The sequence below is a fragment of the Elgaria multicarinata genome, chromosome 7 (genome assembly GCF_023053635.1).
Source record: "Elgaria multicarinata webbii isolate HBS135686 ecotype San Diego chromosome 7, rElgMul1.1.pri, whole genome shotgun sequence".
In the NCBI taxonomy this organism is placed as follows: Eukaryota; Metazoa; Chordata; class Lepidosauria; order Squamata; family Anguidae; genus Elgaria; species Elgaria multicarinata.
Genome location: NC_086177.1, coordinates 61722980 through 61745869, shown reverse-complemented (window position 1 = coordinate 61745869; position 22890 = coordinate 61722980). Strand labels below are relative to the sequence as shown.

General features: G+C 45.0%; 1 protein-coding gene across 1 annotated transcript in view; it reads right to left on the bottom strand.

Moving 5' to 3' along the window:
* Window positions 1–21054, bottom strand: part of LOC134401577 (desmoglein-1-beta-like) — a 51433-nt gene extending 30379 nt beyond the window's left edge. The window contains exons 1-3 of the mRNA XM_063130669.1: window positions 20863–21054; window positions 8526–8564; window positions 7888–8016 (exon numbers count right to left, since the gene is read on the bottom strand). Coding sequence (XP_062986739.1) covers window positions 7888–8016; window positions 8526–8564; window positions 20863–20910 — 216 coding nt within the window. The 5' untranslated portion in view covers window positions 20911–21054. The remainder of the gene's footprint in view (window positions 1–7887; window positions 8017–8525; window positions 8565–20862) is intronic.
* Window positions 21055–22890: the final 1836 nt, after the last annotated feature.

Genomic DNA, 22890 nt, shown 5'->3' with positions numbered 1-22890 from the left:
GCTGCTGCTGCTGCTGCTGCTGGCACTTCCAGTCTCAGCTCTCCATCTCCCATCCCCACAAGGGTTAGGCAGGCAACCCTGCCGGAAATGGGGTGGGGGAAGTATGGAACCACAAGATGGCGTTTTCCAACGCCCTCCCAGATCACCACGTCAATCGGTGAGATGGTGGCGTTGGACGACCAGCCATTCAGCCTCGTCGACAACGCAGGCTTCAAGAGGCTGATGGCGCTTGTGGTGCCATACTACAAGCTGCCGTGTCGCACCACCCTGAGCAGGCGGGTGGTGCCTTCCCTGTACCGTTCCTGCAGGGAGTTAGTGCTGGGTCGTCTGTGCCAGGCAGAGGCACGGATGGTGCACTTCACCTCGGACATTTGGTCCAGCGAGGGCGGAGTGCACGCTTACCTGTCCCTGACGGCACACTGGTGGGCAGCCGTGGGGCAGGAAGGATCCAGCACTACAGGGACTGGCAAGGAGGGCTACTGCTGGGCCCTCCTCCACACGCAAGTGATGGACCAGTCCCACACGGCAGGGGAGATTACGGAGGCCATGAACCGCATGGTGGATGGGTGGCTAGCTGGGCAGAAGGTCACCCGCGGTTACATGGTCACGGACGGGGGAGCCAACATGGTGAAGGCGGTGCGCGACGGCGGATTCGAGGGCGTCCGCTGCATCGCGCACGTCTTGAACCTGGTGGTGAGGGATGGCCTTGGGATGGGCAGCAGCAAGCCCAACCTCGGTCCCCTGTCCGGGATCCGTAACCTCCTGGAGAGCTGCAGAAAGGTGGCAGGCCATTTCCACCACAGCGTCAAGGGCAGTCGCTTGCTGCGGGAGAAGCAGGAGGAGTTGAATCTCCCGCAGCACAGGCTAGTGCAGGATGTGGTGACACGCTGGAACTCCACCTACCTGATGCTGGAGCGGATGGTGGAGCAACAGCGTGCCATCCACGACTTGTTCAGGGTCAGGGACATGGGCGTCCACCACCTGGGCAAGCAGCAGTGGGACGCCATGTCCCAGCTGGTGGCGGTCCTCAAGCCGTTCCTGAACGCCACCGAGACCCTGAGCAAAAGCTCTGCCCTCCTCAGCCAGGTGATCCCTGTATGCAGGCATCTCCAGAAACAGATGGGCGACTTTCTGGAGTACAGGGATCCCGTCACCGGCAGGCGCTTCGAGCCCGAGGTCCGCGAAGCGGTGACTAGGCTGAGGGACGGCGTGACGCGGAGGCTGGAGCCCATCCAAACCGACAGGGTCCACATGTTGGCAGCCATGTGCGACCCTCGTGTGAAGGATGGGCTTTGTGGGCCAAATAGCAGGCAGCACTGGGTGGAAACGCTGGTGGGCGAAGTGCGGGCGGCATGGGCCAAGAGGGTGGGGCAGAGTGAGGCAGAGGAGCAGGCCACCCCTCCCCGCAGCAGCACCAGCAGCACCAGCAGCAGCCTCACCTGCATCCCTCCCAGCAGCAGCACAGGCGAGGGGTATTGGGAAGAGGCTCTGCACACCGTGTTTGGGCAGAGACCCTCCCCAGCCACCAGCCAGGATGACGCTGCAACCACCGTGCAGCGTTACCTGTCAGAGCCCATCGAGGACTCCTCCATGGACCCCCTGGCCTACTGGTCATCCCGTTTTCAGATTTGGCCGGACCTGGCGCGGGTGGCCATGGATCGACTCAGCTGCCCACCCACCAGTGTTCCAAGCGAGAGGGTGTTCTCTATGGCGGGCGACATAGTGACCCCTCACCGCTCTCGCTTGGAGCCGGACTTGGTGGAGCAGCTGGTCTTTCTGAAGGGCAATCTCCCCCTGCTGGGATACCCCACCTTCAAGCCCTCGTGGGAGTGACAGGCAGGCTCCCTTTAATTCCACCCCTCCTTGGGTTGGCAGGCACACTACAGTTCAGGCAGGCTGGTTTTTTCTCTGTAGGCACTAGGCAGAGTTTGTCACCGTGCGTGTGTGTGACTGACTGTGAGGGCAAAGCACCGCACTTGAGTTCATTTCATTTCTGTGGCGTCCGGTACAGCTTAGTCAACTCATCCGGATAGTTTTCCACCCAGTTCCAAAAGACTCCATTTATTTATTTATTTATTTATTTATTTATTTAATTAATTACATTTATATACCGCCCCACAGCCAAAGCTCTCTGGGCGGTTTACAACCGTTTGTCCATGATTGACTGCACGTTTAGGTGAGGTGCAAGCAGGGGGCAAGGCAATGCCTGGCACCACCACCACCACTAGCCAGGCTGCCTCTCTCCAGCAGTCCACGGGTCGCCCTTTGGAGTGCCCTGGGAGTGGAAGACGTACTCCCTGATCCAGAAGTATGGTTTTTTGAGAAGCAAACAGGCGAGTCCTCGCCTTTGAGAAGCAACCTTTCACTTGAACTCATGGAAGTCATTGACTTCAGCACAGCCACTACATAGAGGCTGTGGACCTCTGGGTGACTCCATCAGTGTGCTGATTTTGAGAAGCAACCTTTCACTGAAACTCATTCACTTCCCCAATTGAGGGTGAGGGAGGTTACACTCCAGCAGTCCACGGGTCGCCCTTTAGATAGCTCGGGGATCAAATGGAGTCCTTGATCTGTGTGCTGATTTTGAGAAGCAACCTTTCACTGAAACTCATTCACTTCCCCAATTGCGGCTGGTACTCCAACAGTCCACCGAACGCCCATAGCACAGCCACTTAGTGCATAGGGACAGTTTAAGTTTCCTCCTGAGAAGTGAGCACTCACTTCAACTCATGACAGCCATTGACTTCACCACAGCCACTACTGCGGATGCTGTGGTCCTCCAGGATGTGGGGATAAGTAGCAGTCGCTGGTCGAGCTTCTCTCCCCAGTCTCATATGGAGCAATTTTGAGCTCTCACTTCGACTTCAAGTTCAGACACTTGAGCACAGCCCCTACGGTGGAGGCACAGCTGGCCGTGCCTCTCTCCCCAACCACTGACTGCACAGGGACAGTTTAAGTTTCCTCCTGAGAAGTGAGCACTCACTTCAACTCATGACAGCCATTGACTTCACCACAGCCACTACTGTGGATGCTGTGGTCCTCCAGGATGTGGGGATAAGTAGCAGTCGCTGGTCGAGCTTCTCTCCCCAGTCTCATATGGAGCAATTTTGAGCTCTCACTTCGACTTCAAGTTCAGACACTTGAGCACAGCCCCTACGGTGGAGGCACAGCTGGCCGTGCCTCTCTCCCCAACCACTGACTGCACAGGGACAGTTTAAGTTTCCTCCTGAGAAGTGAGCACTCACTTCGACTCATGACAGCCGTTGACTTTACCACAGCCACTTCCTGGTGGATACTTTGTTCCACCACGATGTGGGTGAGGAGGATTAGTTGCAGCAGCTGGCCGTGCCTCTCTCCCCAACTACTGACTGCATAGGGACAGTTTAAGTTTCCTCCTGAGAATTGAGCACTCACTTCAACTCATGACAGCCATTGACTTCACCACAGCCACTACTGCGGATGCTGTGGTCCTCCAGGATGTGGGGATAAGTAGCAGTCGCTGGTCGAGCTTCTCTCCCCAGTCTCATATGGAGCAATTTTGAGCTCTCACTTCGACTTCAAGTTCAGACACTTGAGCACAGCCCCTACGGTGGAGGCACAGCTGGCCGTGCCTCTCTCCCCAACCACTGACTGCACAGGGACAGTTTAAGTTTCCTCCTGAGAAGTGAGCACTCACTTCAACTCATGACAGCCATTGACTTCACCACAGCCACTACTGTGGATGCTGTGGTCCTCCAGGATGTGGGGATAAGTAACAGTCGCTGGTCGAGCTTCTCTCCCCGGTCTCGTCCCACCCCTCTTCCGCTGTAACCCTGTCTTTGAGAAGCAAGCTGTCACTTCAACTCATGGACTTCCCCTATGTGCGGGTGGTACTCCAGTAGTCGACCGATCGCCCATAGCACAGCCACTTAGTGCGTAGGGACAGTTTAAGTTTCCTCCTGAGAAGCAAGCTGTCACTTCAACTCATGGACTTCCCCTATGTGCGGGTGGTACTCCAGGTGTCCACCGATCGCCCATACCACAGCCACTTTGTGTGTACGGACAGTTTAATTTTCCTGAGAAGTGAGCACTCACTTCAACTCATGGACTTCCCCAATTGCGGCTGGTACTCCAACAGTCCACCGAACGCCCATATCACAGCCACTTAGTGCATAGGGACAGTTTAAGTTTCCTCCTGAGAAGTGAGCTTTCACTTCGACTCATGACAGCCATTGACTTCACCACAGCCACTTCTCGGTGGATGCTTTGTTCCACCAGGATGTGGGTGAGGAGGATTAGTTGCAGCAGCTGGCCGAGCGTCTCTCCCCAGTCTCGCAATTCAAGTTATCTGAGAAGTGAGCTTTCACTTCGACTCATGGACTTCCCCTATGTGTGGGAGGTACTCCAGCAGTCGACCGATCGCCCATAGAACAGCCACTTAGTGTGTACGGACAGTTTAATTTTCCTGAGAAGTGAGCACTCACTTCAACTCATGAAACTCATGAAAGCCATAGACTTCCGAAGCAACCTCTCTCTCCTCAGTCTCATCCTCTTCCTCTTCCCCTTCTGCTGTAACCCGTCTTTGAGAAGCAAGCTTTCACTTAAACTCATCATTCACTTCCCCAACTGAGGGAGGTAAAGTCCAGCAGTCCACGGGTCGCCCTTTGGAGTGCCCTGGGAGTGGAAGACGTACTCCCTGATCCCGAAGTATGGTTTTGAGAAGTAAGCTGTCACTTGAACTCATGAGCCTCTGTGCAAAAGCTGTCCTTGTGTGTGTGGTTGTGAGTGTTACTGCAGCTGCCTGTCTCGCTGCGAAAATGAAACAGGCAAGTCCTCGCCTTTGAGAAGCAACCTTTCACTTAAACTCATGGAAGTCATTGACTTCAGCACAGCCACTACGTAGAGGCTGTGGACCTCTGGGTGACCCGATCAGTGTGCTGATTTTGAGAAGCAACCTTTCACTGAAACTCATTCACTTCCCCAATTGCGGCTGGTACTCCAGTAGTCCACCGAACTCCCATAGCACAGCCACTTAGTGCATAGGGACAGTTTAAGTTTCCTCCTGAGAAGTGAGCACTCACTTCAACTCATGACAGCCATTGACTTCACCACAGCCACTACTGCGGATGCTGTGGTCCTCCAGGATGTGGGTGAGGATTAGTCGCAGCAGCTGGTCGAGCTCCTCTCCCTGGTCTCGTCCCACCCCTCTTCCGCTGTAACGCCCTCTTTGAGAAGCAAGCTGTCACTGAAACTCATGAAAGCCATAGACTTCCGAAGCAACCTTTCACTTCAACTCATTGACTTCCCCTTTGAGAAAAAGCTAAGCTCCAGTAATGCACCGTTTTTCCGTGGGACAGCTCTCTTTCGAGAAGCTGCACTGCATATGCAGCAGTGCCATGGCTTTGAGAAGCCGAGACCCATCCCAGCCACCGGGAACCGGAGGAAAACTCCAGCAGTCCACGGGTCACCCTTTAGATAGCTCGGGGATCAAATGGAGTCCTTGATCTGTGTGCTGATTTTGAGAAGCAACCTTTCACTGAAACTCATTCACTTCCCCAATTGCGGCTGGTACTCCAACAGTCCACCGAACTCCCATAGCACAGCCACTTAGTGCATACTAGGGACAGTTTAAGTTTCCTCCTGAGAAGTCAGCACTCACTTCGACTCATGACAGCCATTGACTTCACCACAGCCACTTTGTGTGGGATGCTGTGGTCCTCCAGGATGTGGGGATTAGTAGTAGTCACTGGTCGAGCTTGTCTCCCCGGTCTCGTCCCACCCCTCTTCCGCTGTAACCCTGTCTTTGAGAAGCAAGCTGTCACTTCAACTCATGGACTTCCCCTCAGAGAAAAAGCTAAGCTCCAGCAGTCCACCGATCTCCCGTAGCACAGCCACTACGTTTCCTGAGAAGTGAGCTCTCACTTCAACTCGTCTTGTAGTGCGCCCGCCGAGTTGAGCACAGCCACTACAGTGGAGGCGCCTGCCCGCCTGCCTGGGAGCCATCCTTGTGAGGTAGCTGGATCTGCTGGGACTGACTCCCCCACAGATCTATGGCTTACTTGTGCAAGGTACCAGCTTTTCTGGGCCCGCCAACCCATGCCTGCCTGCCTGTCTGCCCGCCTCCCCCGGGGTGCTGCTGTGGTGGGGCATCTGCCAGGACTGACTCCTCGCCTACTCTGCCTGCCTCTCTGCCCGCCTGGTGCCTGGTTTGCTCCCAATCGTCCTCCTCTGTGCCCCTCAAGGCGTAACTGCTGGCTTAGAAAGAAAGAACCAGCCATCTTTGCCTCACTTTGCGCCCACTTATGGGTTGGTTTGCTATGCGTTAGTGCTCAAGCCATCCTTGCGGCACTACAATGCATGCTGCCTGCCTGCTTTCCCTCCCTTCTCCCCTTCCCGCCTTGCAGCGATGGTGTATGTGTCTTGCTTTGACTAAGGGGAGAAGTCCTTCCTGCGCTCACTTAGACTTTATCAAATTCAATAATCCCTTTTTCAAATGTGCCAGAAGATTTAGGGTTATCTCGTGGCATGTTGGGATTGCCTTGGAACTGGCCCCATTGAGCTGTCTGCAATTGCAACTTTAAATCCCTGACATACTGGAGTGTTCAAATTTCAAAAGTTCCCCTAACATCAGGGGATGATGGGATTGCCTTGAAACTTGGTGTCCATGGGGACACATGGGTAAGCTGTCATGGGACCAAAGGATAGGTTTCTAACGTGCAAATTGACGTAGTTGTAGAATGGGACTTGATTTGGGGTGAGTTAAAAAGTTTAAGCCGCGCCAAAAATCAGGGGATGATGGGATTTGCTTGCAACTTGGCGTGCATGTGGACACATGGATAAGCTCTCATGGTGCCGAGTTTGAGGTTTCTAACATGCAAATTGACGGAGCTATCCCAAGGGGTGTGAATGGGGTGCCCGATTTTCATAAATTCCCCAAAAATCAGGGGATGATGGGATTGCCTTGAAACTTGGCGTGCATGTGGACACGTGGATAAGCTATCATGGTGCTGAGTTTGAGGTTTCTAACGTGCAAATTGACGTAGTTGTAGAATGGGACAATTTGGGGTGAGTTAAGCCATGCCAAAAATCAGGGGATGATGGGATTTGCTTGCAACTTGGCGTGCATGTGGACACATGGATAAGCTGCCCTGGTGCCGAGTTTGAGGTTTCTAACATGCAAATTGACGGAGCTATCCCAAGGGGTGTGAATGGGGTGCCCGATTTTCATAAATTCCCCAAAAATCAGGGGATGATGGGATTGCCTTGAAACTTGGCGTGCATGTGGACACGTGGATAAGCTATCATGGTGCTGAGTTTGAGGTTTCTAACGTGCAAATTGACGGAGCTATCTAAAGGGGTGTGAATTAGGGTTATGGGAGGTGCGTTAGAGGGTAGAGCCGCGCCAAAAATCAGGGGATGATGGGATTTGCTTGCAACTTGGCGTGCATGTGGACACATGGATAAGCTGCCCTGGTGCCGAGTTTGAGGTTTCTAACATGCAAATTGACGGAGCTATCCCAAGGGGTGTGAATGGGGTGCCCGATTTTCAAAAATTCGCCAAAAATCAGGGGATGATGGGATTGCCTTGAAACTTGGCGTGTGTGTGTATACGCCCATGAGGTGTCATGGTGCCAAACGTGAGGTTTCTAACTTCAACGGAAAAAAAGTTGTTTACTTTTTTAGCTTTCAATGCAACCCTATGGGGGGGCAAAAACGGAGCTCCGGATCCGGATCCGGAGCTCCGAGCGGAGCGGAGCGGAAGTGGGCGGAGCGGGGGCGGGGCGGAGCGACCCGCTCCGAAAAATGGCGGATCTGCAAGTGAAGCGGAGCGGGGGGTCCGTGCACACCCCTACTAAGCAAATAAGGACACGTTTTGAACAATATTTTAAAAAAGTGCTTGGAACTTACCCTGGCAATTGGGTTTCTCATTGAATTATCTTCTTCTTCCCTACAGGCTGCAGCAAATTTAATCCATTCTCGTTTCTGCCTCCGATATGTTTTCCATCTCTCCCCACCTTTTTCATTCCATTCTTTCACCTTGAACAAAATGCACACTAGTGTTATTATGACTCATGGAATGCCATTATGAACAACTGTTTTGAATACTAAATGCTCTATACAATGTTAGACATAATAGGCTAGCTCTGGTTGTTGCCTGTTTTCTTTCTCGAGCCTCCACCCCAGCCACTGGCTGGACTTCTCTAATGTCACAGAATGTTCACAAATATTCAGACATCTCAGAGGGAAAGGTCCACTGCAAACCAATGCCATTGTGAAAGGGAAGTAGAAGATCAGTTTGGTTTTGCTACTACTTTGAGAGCAAAAGTAGTGGGACTAAGGGACGTGGGACTAGGTAAACTGCAAACTGAGGAAGTAGAGGCATCAGTATGGGAAGGAACTCCACACAGCCTAAAGGCAGAGCAATTGTGGGTCACTAGAGAGACCAGTGATTCAGGGCTAGGATTCTGAAGGAGACAGAAGGAATGTGTGCGAAAACAAGGCCCATATGTAGGAAACCGATTAAAGGCTGTATGGGATTAAGTTACCTCAACATGAAAACTGCTAGTGCTGAACTCCAGGGACACCTAGAAGGAGAACAAAAAGAACAGAGTAAGCATGATGCTCTCTTCATTCCCCACCTCCATTAATAAATAATCATATAAATAAACTTCATTTATATTAAAGTCTGAATACTAAACCTTCACAGAAATAAAATATTGGGAGATGCACAGGAAGAACGCTGCCCTACAGTATTCTTATGCAAGTTCATACTCACTCATGTATTTCCCCCCTCATTTGTATCATTGCCCTCTGTAGTTTAAATCAACACAACTCATGCAGTTCCTGCTATCAGGGCTTACAGCAGTGTTCCCCATTTAGGTACCCTCCAGATGTGTTGGATTACAACTCCCATCATCTCCAAACAGCATGCTGGCTGGAGATGATGGTGGGTTGCAATCCAATACATCTGGATGGCATCAGGAAGGGGAACTCGGATCATCCCTGAGCCTTTGATTTAGTATTTACCTAAGGAATCACCAGACACATGCAACCCATACTACAATTCTGCTTGGGACAAATGTTCCAGTCAAGCCCCCATTGAACTCAGTTAAAATTTTGGCCCAGAACCAAAGGACTACATGGGAACTTTCAACATAGCACGCCTTAGAGGTTCTAGCTTCTGATCGTGGGTCCCTTCTTCACCGATAAACCACTCCCAAAATGTGATGGAACTTCAGGAACACCCTTCAAAAAGCACAAAAAGATGTGATTGCAACAACAAATCAGGACATGTATGTAGAAACACTTGGCTTTGCATATGGAGTTCTTTTGATTCCTGTCTTTCCCATCAACTTTAAATTTAGATCAGACTTATCAAATGAATATGGGCAGGAAGATTTGTCCCAAAGTTTCTATCATCACTAATTTACACAAATTTATTATCACCAATTTTATTCTGGATGTAAAACAAAAGTAGACCTACAAGCAAAAGGGTCAGTTATAGATGCAAAGAAAAACAAAAACAGGGAGGGGGGATAATATCTCACCCTACAACAAAACAAGATGGTAGATATATTTGAGAGTCAAGCAAAACACTGTTTAACACATCACATAAAGCTTATGTTGGCTTTATGAGAACAGTCATTTGAGCACCTGCATGGGTGGTTATTTTGTAATGTGAGAAATTTAATTAGTAACTCTTTCTTATGCTTTCTTGAAAACTAGCCTAAACTGTCTTGTTTTATAGTCTGTTCAATTAAGTTAGCAGCTATGATGTGATTCCTGTTGGATGAGATGGTGAGAATTAAGGCTGGATACAGCTATTTTATTCCCTCCCACCCACCCCTGTTTGCTTGATGGCAGATTTCAGATTGTAAGCTTCTTGGGACAGGGTTCTGTCCTCTTGAACTTTTAAAGAGCTAAACACGCGGATAGCTATATAGGCATGACTACTTCTCAGTTCTGCCAAAAGGCCAAATTAGGGGAACCCAAAACAACTCAGTGTTCTCAGCGGCCACAAAATGCTAACTGCTTGTTGTGTGTGTGTGTGTTTGTGTGGAAAGGAGTATTATGGAAGAGGGCATTGCTGGCTGACTGGAACATTGAACAGGACCACCTCACACTGCAACCTTTTTGTTGCAGGTCTCACTTATCATCTACTAAATAACAATTAATAGATTAAAGCCCATGTTGCTATGGGTGCTAGTAGTTCTGCTCCTTTCTTGTTTTTTCATCCATTCTTTTCATTTCACATGTGGCTCATGCGAAATGAATCCCCTTCCAAAATTTGCCTGGGGCACAGCCTCTCCCCTTCCCTCACATGCCCCAATTGGCTGCTTCCATCACCTAACTGCATGGCTGCACATGGGGCCCACCTTCACACCACACTAATTGACCAAGCCAAGCTGTCTGTCATCCCATTGGTAGAGGGGCCGTGCTGCATGTTTGATATGGAAGAAATCAATTGCTATAAAACCTCAAGCTTTGAACTTTTTCAAACTTCCAATATTTTCTGCATGCCTACACTGCTCAAGTTTCAGTTTAAAACCAAAATGAGCAAAAACGATGTGGTAGATCTCTAGTAATAAGCCTTACATTATCTTACACTGCATAAGATACTTGTAAATCTGCATTAAACATGGCACCTACTCTCAACATATAATAAAAGCTAAAAGGAAGAAATACCAGATAGCTACCTCATACATGCACTTAGATCCACAGAATTGAGTGGGACAGCTCATGATCAGAACATGTGGGCTGTACTTTGGAACAAGGGGCCTTCATTTTAAAACTACACTGCTCCGTAGGGTGAGCATATGACCGGATTTGCCCGGATTTGCCCGGGTTTTTGATGGCAAATCCGGGAGGGGGGAGGGGAAATCCGGATTCCCCCCCCCCAAAGAGCAGCTCTAATGGGAATTAACAAAAATGCTTATAACGTCATCATTTTTTAAGATAAAGACATGAAACTTGGCACAATGGTAGCTCTTAGGAAGAGCTTTAGTCATACCAAATTTGAAACAGATCCGTTCATCCATTGATTTTTTAGGTTTTTTTTTTAAAATTGAGGTTTTAAAATTAATATTTTTTAAATTGTCATTTTTAAAGATAAAGAGATGAAACTTTGCACCATGAAAGGATTTAGGTAGAGCTTTAGCCACACCAAATTTGAAACAGATGCGTTCATCCATTGATTTTTTAAGATTTTTTTAAAAATTGAGGTTTTAAAATTATTATTTTTTAAACTGTCATTTTTAAAGATAAAGAGCTGAAAGTTGACACCATGATAGCTTTTAGGTAGAGCTTTAGCCATACCAAATTTGAAACAGATCTGGGGCCAGTAGCAAACCCTGTTAACAACAACAGCAGCTTGTAATGAGTGAAGATACAGTCAGAAAAGATATTTAAGGGAAGGGGAGAATGTAACACACAGAGTATAGCAAAAGCTTCAAAGTACAGCAAAACCTACAAAAGTAGGAGTGAGTGAAGTTAATTTCAGATACATTGAATCTCTCACTTGTTCTTTATTTCAGTGATTTTAACATTAAGATGTTATGTAGAACAGATTTGTCTTAAATGTGTGCTGTAAAATCAGACATGTGACCAAGGCTATGTTTGCGTGGGCACACCCCCTTGGTGCTGGACACGCCCCCTTGGGGGCGACCATGTTGTCCTCCTTTTTGGTTTCCAAAATATGGTCACCCTATTGTATGGCAAATAACCAATAGAAAAATTGCAGACAGTGGATCTTTAATATTAACTGCCTCTTGTAGTGCAGATTAACTTCCATGTTCACCACCATGCAGCACAATTGTATGAATGTTTATCCAGGGAGTAAATTCTATATATTCCCAAGTTTACAGCCTTCAGCTCCTTAAGGGAAGGGAGGAATACAAATGCACTGAATGAATGAGGTTGCAGTCCTAAACACCAGGGAGTATGCCCCACTGAACACAGTGGGACTTACTTCTGAATAAACATGCATAGGATTCTACAGCAGATGAAGAAATAATGAGCTTAGCATCCATGGAAGGCATTTGATCCTATAAGAGCAGCCATATGGAAAAAATAGTTACTTGGAAGTTTGCTAGGCCTGGTTCTGGGGATAAATTCATGAGCATGACAATATTGTTTTCATAATGTTTCTGAAAAGTGCTTCTAATATTCAAGCTAATTCAAATTTTTGGAAAAAAGCAACTGATAGCAGAAATTTTCAGAACTCTTCTGCCTAAAGTGCTAGCTTTCCAGGTTCAGGAACATTTTACTTGGGTTGAGGGGCATTCAGAATCGTAATTCCCCATAACTGAAGTGGTGCAATCTCAGGAAGGCACTACCTCTCTGGATGGCGTCAATGCCACTTTATAATCTTGAGCAGGCAAATTACTCCTGGGTCTGTTCCACCTATCTTTTCTGAATATTTGAATAAATTTGTAATTGTGGCAGTATTGATACCATAGTCCCATCACCACAGATCAGAGTAATACCTTGAAGAATACAATTCTATTCAGGGATGGGAAACTTGCAGCCTAAATATCTAGGATCAGCTCTGTCCGCAATCTAGCTAATCTGAAATACTTGGAGATATTTTACACCCTGACCAGCACACTAATTTAGGCCCTACTGAATATAAAGCGCCTTATAAGCTTCACTTCTTACGGACTGGGATGCCGTGCCATGGAAAACAATGGGGACAAATTGACTACAGCCAAGAATTTCATTTTAACTGGACTCCGGGTCAGACTGTCTGAATATAGGCCTAACCAAGCAAAAGTTTCTTCTCAGACAGAACTGGTTTTATTCCTCACAGTAGCTGCAACCAACTAACAAAGGCCATCACTTTGTCAAAGCTGTAAATTGAAATGGGACACACAACAATTTTAGAATACTGCAGAAGCTTATTCACACTCTGGCACATTTTATTAGATACAAAAGAACAAAGGAAGAGGTTCTTTTTCTATAAAGATGGGTGTGGTATGCATTTGGCAGGCTTCGGCCTAGTCAAAGTCAAGCATGTGGTTTTGCCTCACCACCATCCCATGAGAAAGTTTTAAGCTGCACTTCCAGTTTACTTCTTCTTTTGTTCAAGCAGCATGAAGGGTGCCTGTTTTACAGACTTCCTCAACCTGGTTTCCCCCCAAGACTTCCACCCAGACAGGCTTATTTAGCACTTTTTATTTCCAGGACAGGATTACAATCTTTACTGGCTCTGCTGCCGCAGAAACCCCAATTAATTTTTATAGAAAGGGAAGTGAGGCTGGGCGATTGCAACTTGCTTAAAATACCTAAGCACCTTCTTCAAAGGGCATTGTGATAGGAGCCTGATAGTTTTGTGCCTCACTTCTTTAATACTGCATTGTGTTCTCAAAAGTGGGAAATTTGCCATTGTTAAATTCAGGGGTGCGGTAGTGACAGACACACAACATGATGTCATCAAGAGTGAACCGCCCAGAGAACTTTGGCTATTGGGTGGTATAAAAATGTAATAAATAAATAAATAAAAATAAAGAGTTGAATCTTTCCTGCAGCTGCATTGTGAACAGCTGCAGGAAAGGCATGTGAACAGGCCGTAAATTGCAGGGCAAGTGGATGCCAAAGGCCCTATAGGCCTGCCGCATATCAAAGCACATTCTAAAGTAGTGCTGTGCCGAAACTCCACCTGCTGTTTCGCAACCGCTTTATTTCCCTGCAAAACAGGCAGTCATTTTTCTTCTTCTTTTGTAGAGGTTTAGTATTTTGGAGAAATTTCTCAGGATGCAGGGCATGGTAATGATGTTAAGGTAATTTTATGATGGTTTTAATTTTTGTGAACCGCCCAGAGAGCTTCGGCTATTGGGCGGTATAAAAATGCAATAAGTAAATAAATAAAATAAATAAATAAAATTGTAGCACTGTATTGGCTTTAATTGGCTTTAATGTTTTTATTAATGTTTAACAATTAAGTATTTTAATGTATAGCATAAAGTGTTTTAATGTAAAACGCTTAAAGATATTTTAAAATATGGTCAGTGGTAGGGTGACCATATTTGGGAAACCAAAAAAGAGGACACCTAGTGCGTGTATGGGGAAGCAGCTTTCTGAGTCCTGCAGAAAGTACGTTATTCCCCCGCCACCTTAAAGAACCCGATTGGAGTGGAGGAGGGGAAAGGATTTCTGCACCACCACCCACTCCAATTGGGGCCTTTTCTATAATGTCCACAAATGACCCACTTTCCCCTTTAAGACCTCAATTGGAGCTTGGGGTGGGGGAATGATGTGCCTCAAGAAAGCATGTCATTCCCTCCTGCCATGCTAATGGCAGCCTTAAAGAGGAAGGTGTGTCATTCCAGGACATAATTGAAAATTATAGAAAATCCCCCCTGACACCATGGAAAGAACAAAAACCAGGACAAATCCGGGGAAATCCTGACAGTTGGTCACCCTAGTCAGTGGTATATCAATCAATTAAAAACACACACAAATAAATAAATAAACAAATGGGAGGTGGCTGAGGGGTAGTAGTAGTATGTGTTTCTTTTACAATTTTTATCTCTTTTGGTCCTTGCAGCCTCCCTGCTGCTTGAGCCTTTGGAAAAGCCTCCTAAAGGACTTGACCGGGATGTCTTCCCTTTGCCAGTGCTACTGAGCATAACTTTACAATAGAAGTATTTTGGTGCAAACCTTAATGGGCCATACCTGTGGTGTTATATTAGCTACAATGTCTCAAATGTTGCCATTCTTAAATCTGTTAATTATTTAGGGTGACCATATGAAAAGGAGGACAGGGCTCCTGTATCTTTAACAGTTGCATAGAAAAGGGAATTTCAGCAGGTGTCATTTGTATATATGAAGAGTCTGCTGAAATTCCCTCTTCATCACAACAGTTAAAGCTGCAGGAGCTATACTAGAGTGACCAGATTTAAAAGAGGGCAGGGCACCTGCAGCTTTAACTGTTGTGATGAAGAGGAAATTTCACCAGGTTCTCCATATATACAAATGACACCTGCAGAAGTTCCCTTTTCGATACAACTGTTAAAGATACAGGAGCCCTGTCCTCCTTTTCATATGGTCACCCTAGTTAATTACAATTTCTTCAACTTTCCCAGAAGAGTAGCATGTTATTCTGTGGCAGCAAAAACAACAAAGAGTCTTCTGCACCTTAAAGGCTAACAAATTTGTTATGGCATAAACTTTCCCACACTTTCACATGCAAATCCAGGGAACGGTAAAGTTCCCGTATTTAAATAAAGATGCCCTAGTTTATCCCAAGTTCTGGTGTCTGTGTCTTTATTCAGTGCTTCCATCTCCACTCACTAAAGCTTTTGTGAGTTAGAACTCAGTTCAATGAAAGTCTCTATTTAAAAGTCATGAGACTGGAAAAAGTAATCTAGGGCATAATCCTATACATGTTTAGACAGAAAAAAGTCCTACAGTTCCCAGCATTCTGAGAGTTGTAGGACTTTGTAGGATTAGGTGCAACTCACAAGTATCTTCTGCCTGAGCCCCATTGAAATGAATGGAAGCTTACACATGCTTCTCATTCAACAGGGCTTGTAAAGGTGAACTTGTTGATGGTTGAGCCCCTTATTAACAGAGCTGTACTAACTGCAACATATAAGTTGCTCTCTTTGTTGTTTTGATACTTAGTAACAACTGGCATGGGAAGAAGTATGGAAGTTTTTTCCCTTTAAAAACAACAGATTGCTTATTACTTATGGCCCTTGGAGAGCATCTTGTGGAAGAGATGAACAGTTTTGTTCTTTTGATTGTTTGATTAATATTCTGCCTTTCCTCCGAGGAGTTTAAGATAGTATGCATGGTTCTTCCCTGTTTTACCCTCACAATGATCCTGTGATATAGGTTAGTCAGAGAGATACTGATTAGCCCTAAGTCAACCAAGGAACTTCATGGCCAAGTGGGGAATTGACCCCATGTCTTCCCACTTCTAGCCAAGGCTAACTATTACACTAAACATTAGTGAGCACTCCATCATAGGCATATTTGATGCAAAACCCTATTAGAACATATAAGAATGGTTTAGGAGAAATGCTGCTTGGAGAATTATACCCTGAACTTAATAGCTGGTTTACTGGATATCAGTGCTGACTTAAAGGGTGCATTAAATTCCATACATCAAATCTAAAAAAACCTGATGTTTAGCTGTATTAGTTTGAATGCATCATTTGATAAGTTTGTCATGCTGTTGTTGACAAGAACAGCATGAATTAATGAAAGAAATAAGAACAGCAATAATGTCAAAATGTTCTTTGGGAGTAGCTTTGACAAGGAAAAAAGGATACTCTGAGAACCAAACCATTAATCATTAATGGAAGGGTAGGCAGAAGGGAAGCCAATAAACATATACTTTTCTCTCTGTGTGTGTTGCTCCTCTTTCTCTACTGCGTCCTTCTCCAACCTGGTGCCTTCCTGATGTGTTGGGTTACAACTCCAATCATCCCTAGCCAGCATAGCCAATGGATGATGAGAGTTGTAGTGCATCAAGTTGGGGAAGGCTGCTGCAGTGCATGGAACAACAGGATTTCCTTATGAACATAGGAGTGCGCACAGAACTTTGGACTGTTGTGCCATATAGAGTTCTAGGACATGGAGAGGAAGACACAAAAATCAGAATGATAGGGTTAGATCATTGGACAAAATCCTAAACAGTAGTTACATGATTAGTCTGACTACCCTGGCCATTAAAGTATCTCAGACTGTAATGGACTGGAAATGCATTGTAGAGCTGCTGTCAGTTACCACAGACAGAACTGGGCTAAATGGCCGAATAATCTGAAGTTACTTCCTATGTTCAATAAAAAAAAAAACCTATTGCATCTTGTCTGTCTGGCACTGACAATCCTAAACATACTTACCTGAGAGTTAGCCCCATAAGGCATAATAAGCCTTCTTTCTGAGTAAACTGGTACAGGATTTGTGTAGTAAATGTGTCTTTTTAAATGTATTCTAAGAATGAAATCTTGTACATGTTTGAATCCAAATTTCCAAAGTCTGAGAAGTTGTTGTAAAAGAGAGTAGCTTCGGTTCCACTACTTTAATATGCTGCTTTGCAACTTCTACTTCAAAGCCATTTACAAACCTGAATTAACTAATCATTATCGGTGCCAAAGCAATATTAAGTGCAATTATGGAATACTCCCTGCTCCACCTTCTTGCATCCAAGTGACTGAACATGCCCTTAATTCCTGATTCGTTCTCTTTCCCAGTGCTGTTCATTTCAGGGGTTGAGTCTGCTCGCTTTGAAGTCGAGCAAGAGCATTGCTGTGAACAAGGCTGAGTATCCCAGTACACATTATACTATTAGTCATCATAGTGCCATTGTAGCATGCTGTCATGTCAGCAGTTTGGGATGTATATTTTATTCCTGAGCCAAAACTCCCACTGAATAAGATTAGATCTTTCTTTTTATTAAACTTACTTCCAGAGTTCTGTAACTTTGCAGTCAAATTCCTGGCACATGGCGTCTCCAAGCCGAAACCCTATTACATGGTTAGAATTCCCACTGAAACTAACCACAACTTAAACTGCACTCCTATACATGCCTTCTCAGAAGCAAGTCCCATTGAGTTCAATGAGGCTTATCCCAAATAGGATTGCAGCCTCAATAGTATTGCAATAAGAATTATATACATGTATATGCATTTATGCTTAGGGCGTAAATATCCAGACACCTGGTTTCTGTTTTCCAGTGACTGTTTTTTAAAAGTTTTATTTTAAAATCAAAGCTAGCCAATAGTATTGAATGCATGTTCTTTTTTATTTTTATTTATTTTTAATAATAATAAAAAACTTTTAAATATAAAGCTTTGGTCAACAAATCCACAAAACACATTTTAATTTGCGATACTGCTGATTCAACTTGATAACCAGCCAATCTCAGTCTGATCCAAGGAGAGAGATCCACATATGTAAGCAGGCATCTGTGCAGGCTTGTATCCTGATGTGGATGTGCACCTGAATGACTGCATCTCTGCCTGCATTGTGAAATACATCTGAATTCCATTGAACAGATTGGACATATCTTCGGATGTGGGAGGGGATGCTTATCCTCATACTACAGGTTGCGCACATCTAGCTTCATACAAACTACAGCTAGATTGGTACATTTATGTTTTCCCTGTGCTGGGGACCAAAGGGAAAATCAGCCATGTCTAAACAAGCACACAGTTTTGTTGTTATGTGAAGTAGAAAGTTGCTTATTTTCACTTCATTGGCAGTAGAATTACATAACTGAGTCACTGAACCAACTATCTGCGAAATCCTGCATTCCACAAAATAAATTCATCAATAATATTTAGATTTTTAAAAAAAGTTTAGATCACCAAAACCATATCTGTACCACTAGACTTCTTTCTAATGATGTTGAAAGCCTGCAATAGCCTTTCAAACAAATGGAACCAATACTCAGCGTCAGAAATTTAGAAAGTTCTTATTCCAGGCCAATATGATGTATGCCTATTATTTTTCACAGTTACATTGTAATACTCATGGGCTGCCCTACAGAAAGCACACAAGTGTCCTTGAAACTCTAAGATAGCAATCCTATATCCACTTGTCTGGGAGTAAGAATTCAGTGGGGCTTACTTATGAGAAGAGAAGACAGAGGAGACATGATAGTGCTCTTCAAATACTTGAAAGGTTGTCAAACTGAGGAGGGCCAGGATTCCAGAGTGCAGGACACAGAATAATGGACTCAAGTTAAAGGAAACCAGATTCCGGCTGAACATCAGGAAAAACCTCCTGTCTGATAGTGCAGTATGACAATGTAACCAATTACTGGTGGTTGTGGGTTCTCCCACACTAGAGGCCTTCAAGATGCAGCTGGACAGCCATCTTTCAGGTATGCTTTAAGGTGATTCCTGCATTCAGCAGGGGATTGGACTCGATGGCCTTATAGGCTCCTTCCAACTCCACTATTTTATGATTCTATGAATACACATGTATGGGAATGCACTATAAGAATGATGTGTGAAATTGATTATTTGATAACAAGCAAAAATATTATTTTGCATGCCACAGTTCAATCCATGTTTGAGTGTAGTGGTGGCAAGCCAGTGTGAGGTTTATATTTGTGATCCCCCTTTTGTCTTTTTGATGCATGGTGCAATCTAGGCTGGGAAAAGTGTCCACCCACATGCCAAGTGATACTGTAATTGAGCCTTTCCATGCACTAAACTGTGGCCACATAGGTCACAACCCAGCCTATTTCAAAGGTTTTAAACACACCTAAACCCATGCTGGGTTATGGTCACAATCTTGTGTGAAATGCCTAATCCTGGAGAAGTTAATTGGCCCTCTGGATTTGCTTTAAAACTCCATTAAAATGTATAAAAATAATTCAGCCTTTTAATTTTAATAATTAGAAGAGAAAAGGAAGGTGCTTAGATGAAATGACAAACAAGAATTTTAGCCAAGTGGAGATGGTAATAATAAACCATCAGGCAGATGGCAAAAGAAAAACCATGCAGGATTGCCTTCATGAAGCAAGCCCGTACAAGTACTGTGAACACAGCCCAACTATATAACTCAGCCCCATGCTGTGAATATTTTTGGTCCATTGAACAATTAGGGCAGATGGGGAAAATATGTATTCTTCCCTCCCAACAAGAAAATGTCACTTGCCCCAAAGCTGGTCGTTCAACCTTCCATGTATCTGTATATTTGACAATCCAGCCCTCTTGTGTTATCCAGGGCATTATCATTTAGTCAAATGCAGATCATGATAAACAGACTTCTGTTTATTTCAGTCTGTGGTTTGGGAGTTTCTATGTTATTAGGAATTTATGCAGTTTGCTTCTGCCTAAGAATTCCCCCTCCATTCTTGTGAAATATAATATAGATCCTATTTTTGAATAACTTCATATAATGCCATTCTGTGGCCAGGATTGAAAGATAGACTTAGGTACACTGAAATCTTGGGCCTGCTCAGTGAGTTCATTGATTTCCCCAAAGAATTTTGAACAATACACACACACACACACACACACACACACACATTCCCTGCAATGCAGTATTACAAATAGCATTGAAAAGCCTGCTCATTGTCAAAAGGGGATTATATTCAAGAAACACAAGACCCCAAACCCATTGGACTGATGACACTAGTTCAGGGTGGGCAACGTGTGACCTCCAGTTGTTTTGGCCTACAACTCTCCTCAGTCCCTCACCACTGGTTACACTGGCTAGAAACTGATGGCAGCTGTAGGCCAAAACATCTGGAGGGTCACAAGTTGCCTACCCTCCACCCATTAGTTTGGATACGGGCATGTATGTATGACACCTGAATTTACAGAAGGTTTCACAGCTTCCTTAAATGATTCCTAAAAATGGAACTGGATCATGCGCTAAAAGAGACAATCTCTGCAAATAAAATTAAAAGAGCGTGCACTGTGCATATCAAGCTTTGTACTTAATTTTTAGCCCTAACAAATGCATGTTAAAATCCAATTTAACAGATCTTAGTATTAGAGGTAATAATGATAATGGTGTACAAAGGCCTAGTCTCATTTTTTAAGAGCAAGCAACATTCCAGACTTTGAAGAGACTTGTATGTTATACCGATATACAAGTGCTGATTTATTGTTTTGCTTTTCGCCAACTTCTATTTACTTGGCACATGCCTCTATAGATTAATTCTACTTTACTGAATGTAAAATAGGGCAGTTTTGCTTCATTCATTTGAGCAATAAATCACAGTTTTCACATAGATACATCAACTTAAAACATTTTGATATATTGCTAGCAGGAAAGGGTTGGTCAGAAGAAATGAGTCAGCAGCATTAACATAAGCAGAATACAGCATCAGACATCACAAGCATATAAAAAGTTGGTTCTCTGCTCGAAAGGTAACGCTGGATTTAAAAATAATGCTTTAAAGAAACTTCTTACCATTAAAATGAACAGCACAGCAGCTGTTCTGTAAGGAAGCCAGTCCATTGCATCTGTTGTCTCTTAAGTCCAAGAAGGGGACGATAACACTCCAGGTGGCTTGTGCCCTTCCCTCCCCCCCCTGATGGCAGTGTCTGTAAAAAGACAGTTCACCGATGTTCTCTCACCCAGGCTCTGGAGGAACCTGTGGCTTTCTCATAAGGAAGATGTGAAGATGCTGTATGTGTTTCCCCACCCAAAAAATCTGGGCAGGTCTCACTTCAACCACTTGACAACATCATTATTGCTCGAAGGGAAAAGCTTAAGACACACCTTGATAGTTATTGCAATGAAACACTTCGTTGGGCACCGAAGCAAACATTTTAGAGAAAGAAGAGAGGATTTATTGGGGAACTACCAAATGAAATCAGAATTACCCACCAGAAAGACATCTACAAGTGAAATCACAACCACAATTCTGAATGTGGCTGGCAGCCTTCTGCTTACTTCCAGCTTTGAGAAGTAACATGAAATACAGTCATAATATAAATAAAGGGAAGCTTGAAAATTTACATCCAAACCCCTAGTTCCATGTGTATTTTCCTAGGAGGGCTCCTGTACATATAGATTGCCCCATTCATTTTAATAGCTGATTACTCAATAGGTATCAGTGGACAAATATGCAAAGCTGGTCCTCCATTGGAGTGAAAGGCAGTGTTCTTGGACTTGTGAAATCATCAGAGCCCTTGGGCTCACAGTAATTAGAGGGATTGGAATGAATGGGTTCATTTTGTTACCTATCGTCAAAAGCTTGTAGATCAGAAGCAACAGTATTTCAGATACTGAGGTTTGAGACTATTTCGGTACTTATAGGTCAAAATCAGCAATTTGTATGGCATTGAGAAACACACTGGAAGCATGTGCTCTACCTCTGAATTATGTCCCTTTCCCATATTTGTCTGATCTTTTGTCACAAGATTGCAAGCTACCTCAGTGTGGCTTACTAGTGGCATGCCAAAAGCCAAAGTCTGCACACATCAAAGATACACATGACCACTGTACCATAGATTGAGCACATGGGAGTCAGTCAACATGGGCAGAGTTTTCCCCACAGCTTTTAGGCTCCTAGAACAGTTGTGTATAAGTAGGCCACAAATCTCACATATAATGCACAGAACATTTTAAACTGCAGACAAATTTCAGTTCTGCTTTTTTCTGGGTATTGTACTTTACCAGGAGCCCCCAGTCGGTTATTAATACATCTAAGACCTTTATACTTGAAGAAAAACAATTGGGTGGCCCAGTTGCTCTATTTTTGGACAGCTGGCAGAGGATAGGCCTCTATTTGTAGAGGACACAGATATGCTGCCAGTCAGTGTCAACAATATTGGGCTAATGGAACCAATGTATGATATGTATCAAATTCATATGTGCTAATTGACATGCATAGCTGCAAAGGTACTATAATTTAACTAGAAATACAATTCGCCTCATCATACTGGGGAAGACTATGGAGAGGTGATCTGTTGTTCAGGTGCTCATTGTGGATGGGCAACTTCAAAGCCCACCTGCTCTCTGTCTCTCATTCTGGTTCCGTATCTTTAAGCGAAACTTGGGCCTTAGCTAGACCTACCGGTCTAGCGGGATGGAGGGGTGAAGATCTCACAATATTTTTATTGTGAGATCTCCCCCTATTTTCACATGTGGTGCGCGATGACCTCAGAGAGAGAGAGAGAGAGGCGTCACGCCCGCCATTTTGTTTTTTTTCTTAAAGGGGAAGATGCGCACGAGCGCTCGTGCGCAAAAGGTAAGCTTTCTTTTTAAAAAATCCCCGCTCCCTCCAACCCACCCTACCCCTGATGAGCGCAGTGCTCCTGTGTGCAGGTTCCGGCTCCTCACGAGTATCCATGAGGAACAGGGACAAACCGCGATGCCTGGCCACACATTCTGCGGTCTCGGGCTCAGTCTGGGACCACAGAAAAACTGGGCTCAAAGAGTAGGGTGAGATCCTGGGGCAAGCGAAGGATCATCCCTCCCTGACCCTGAAAT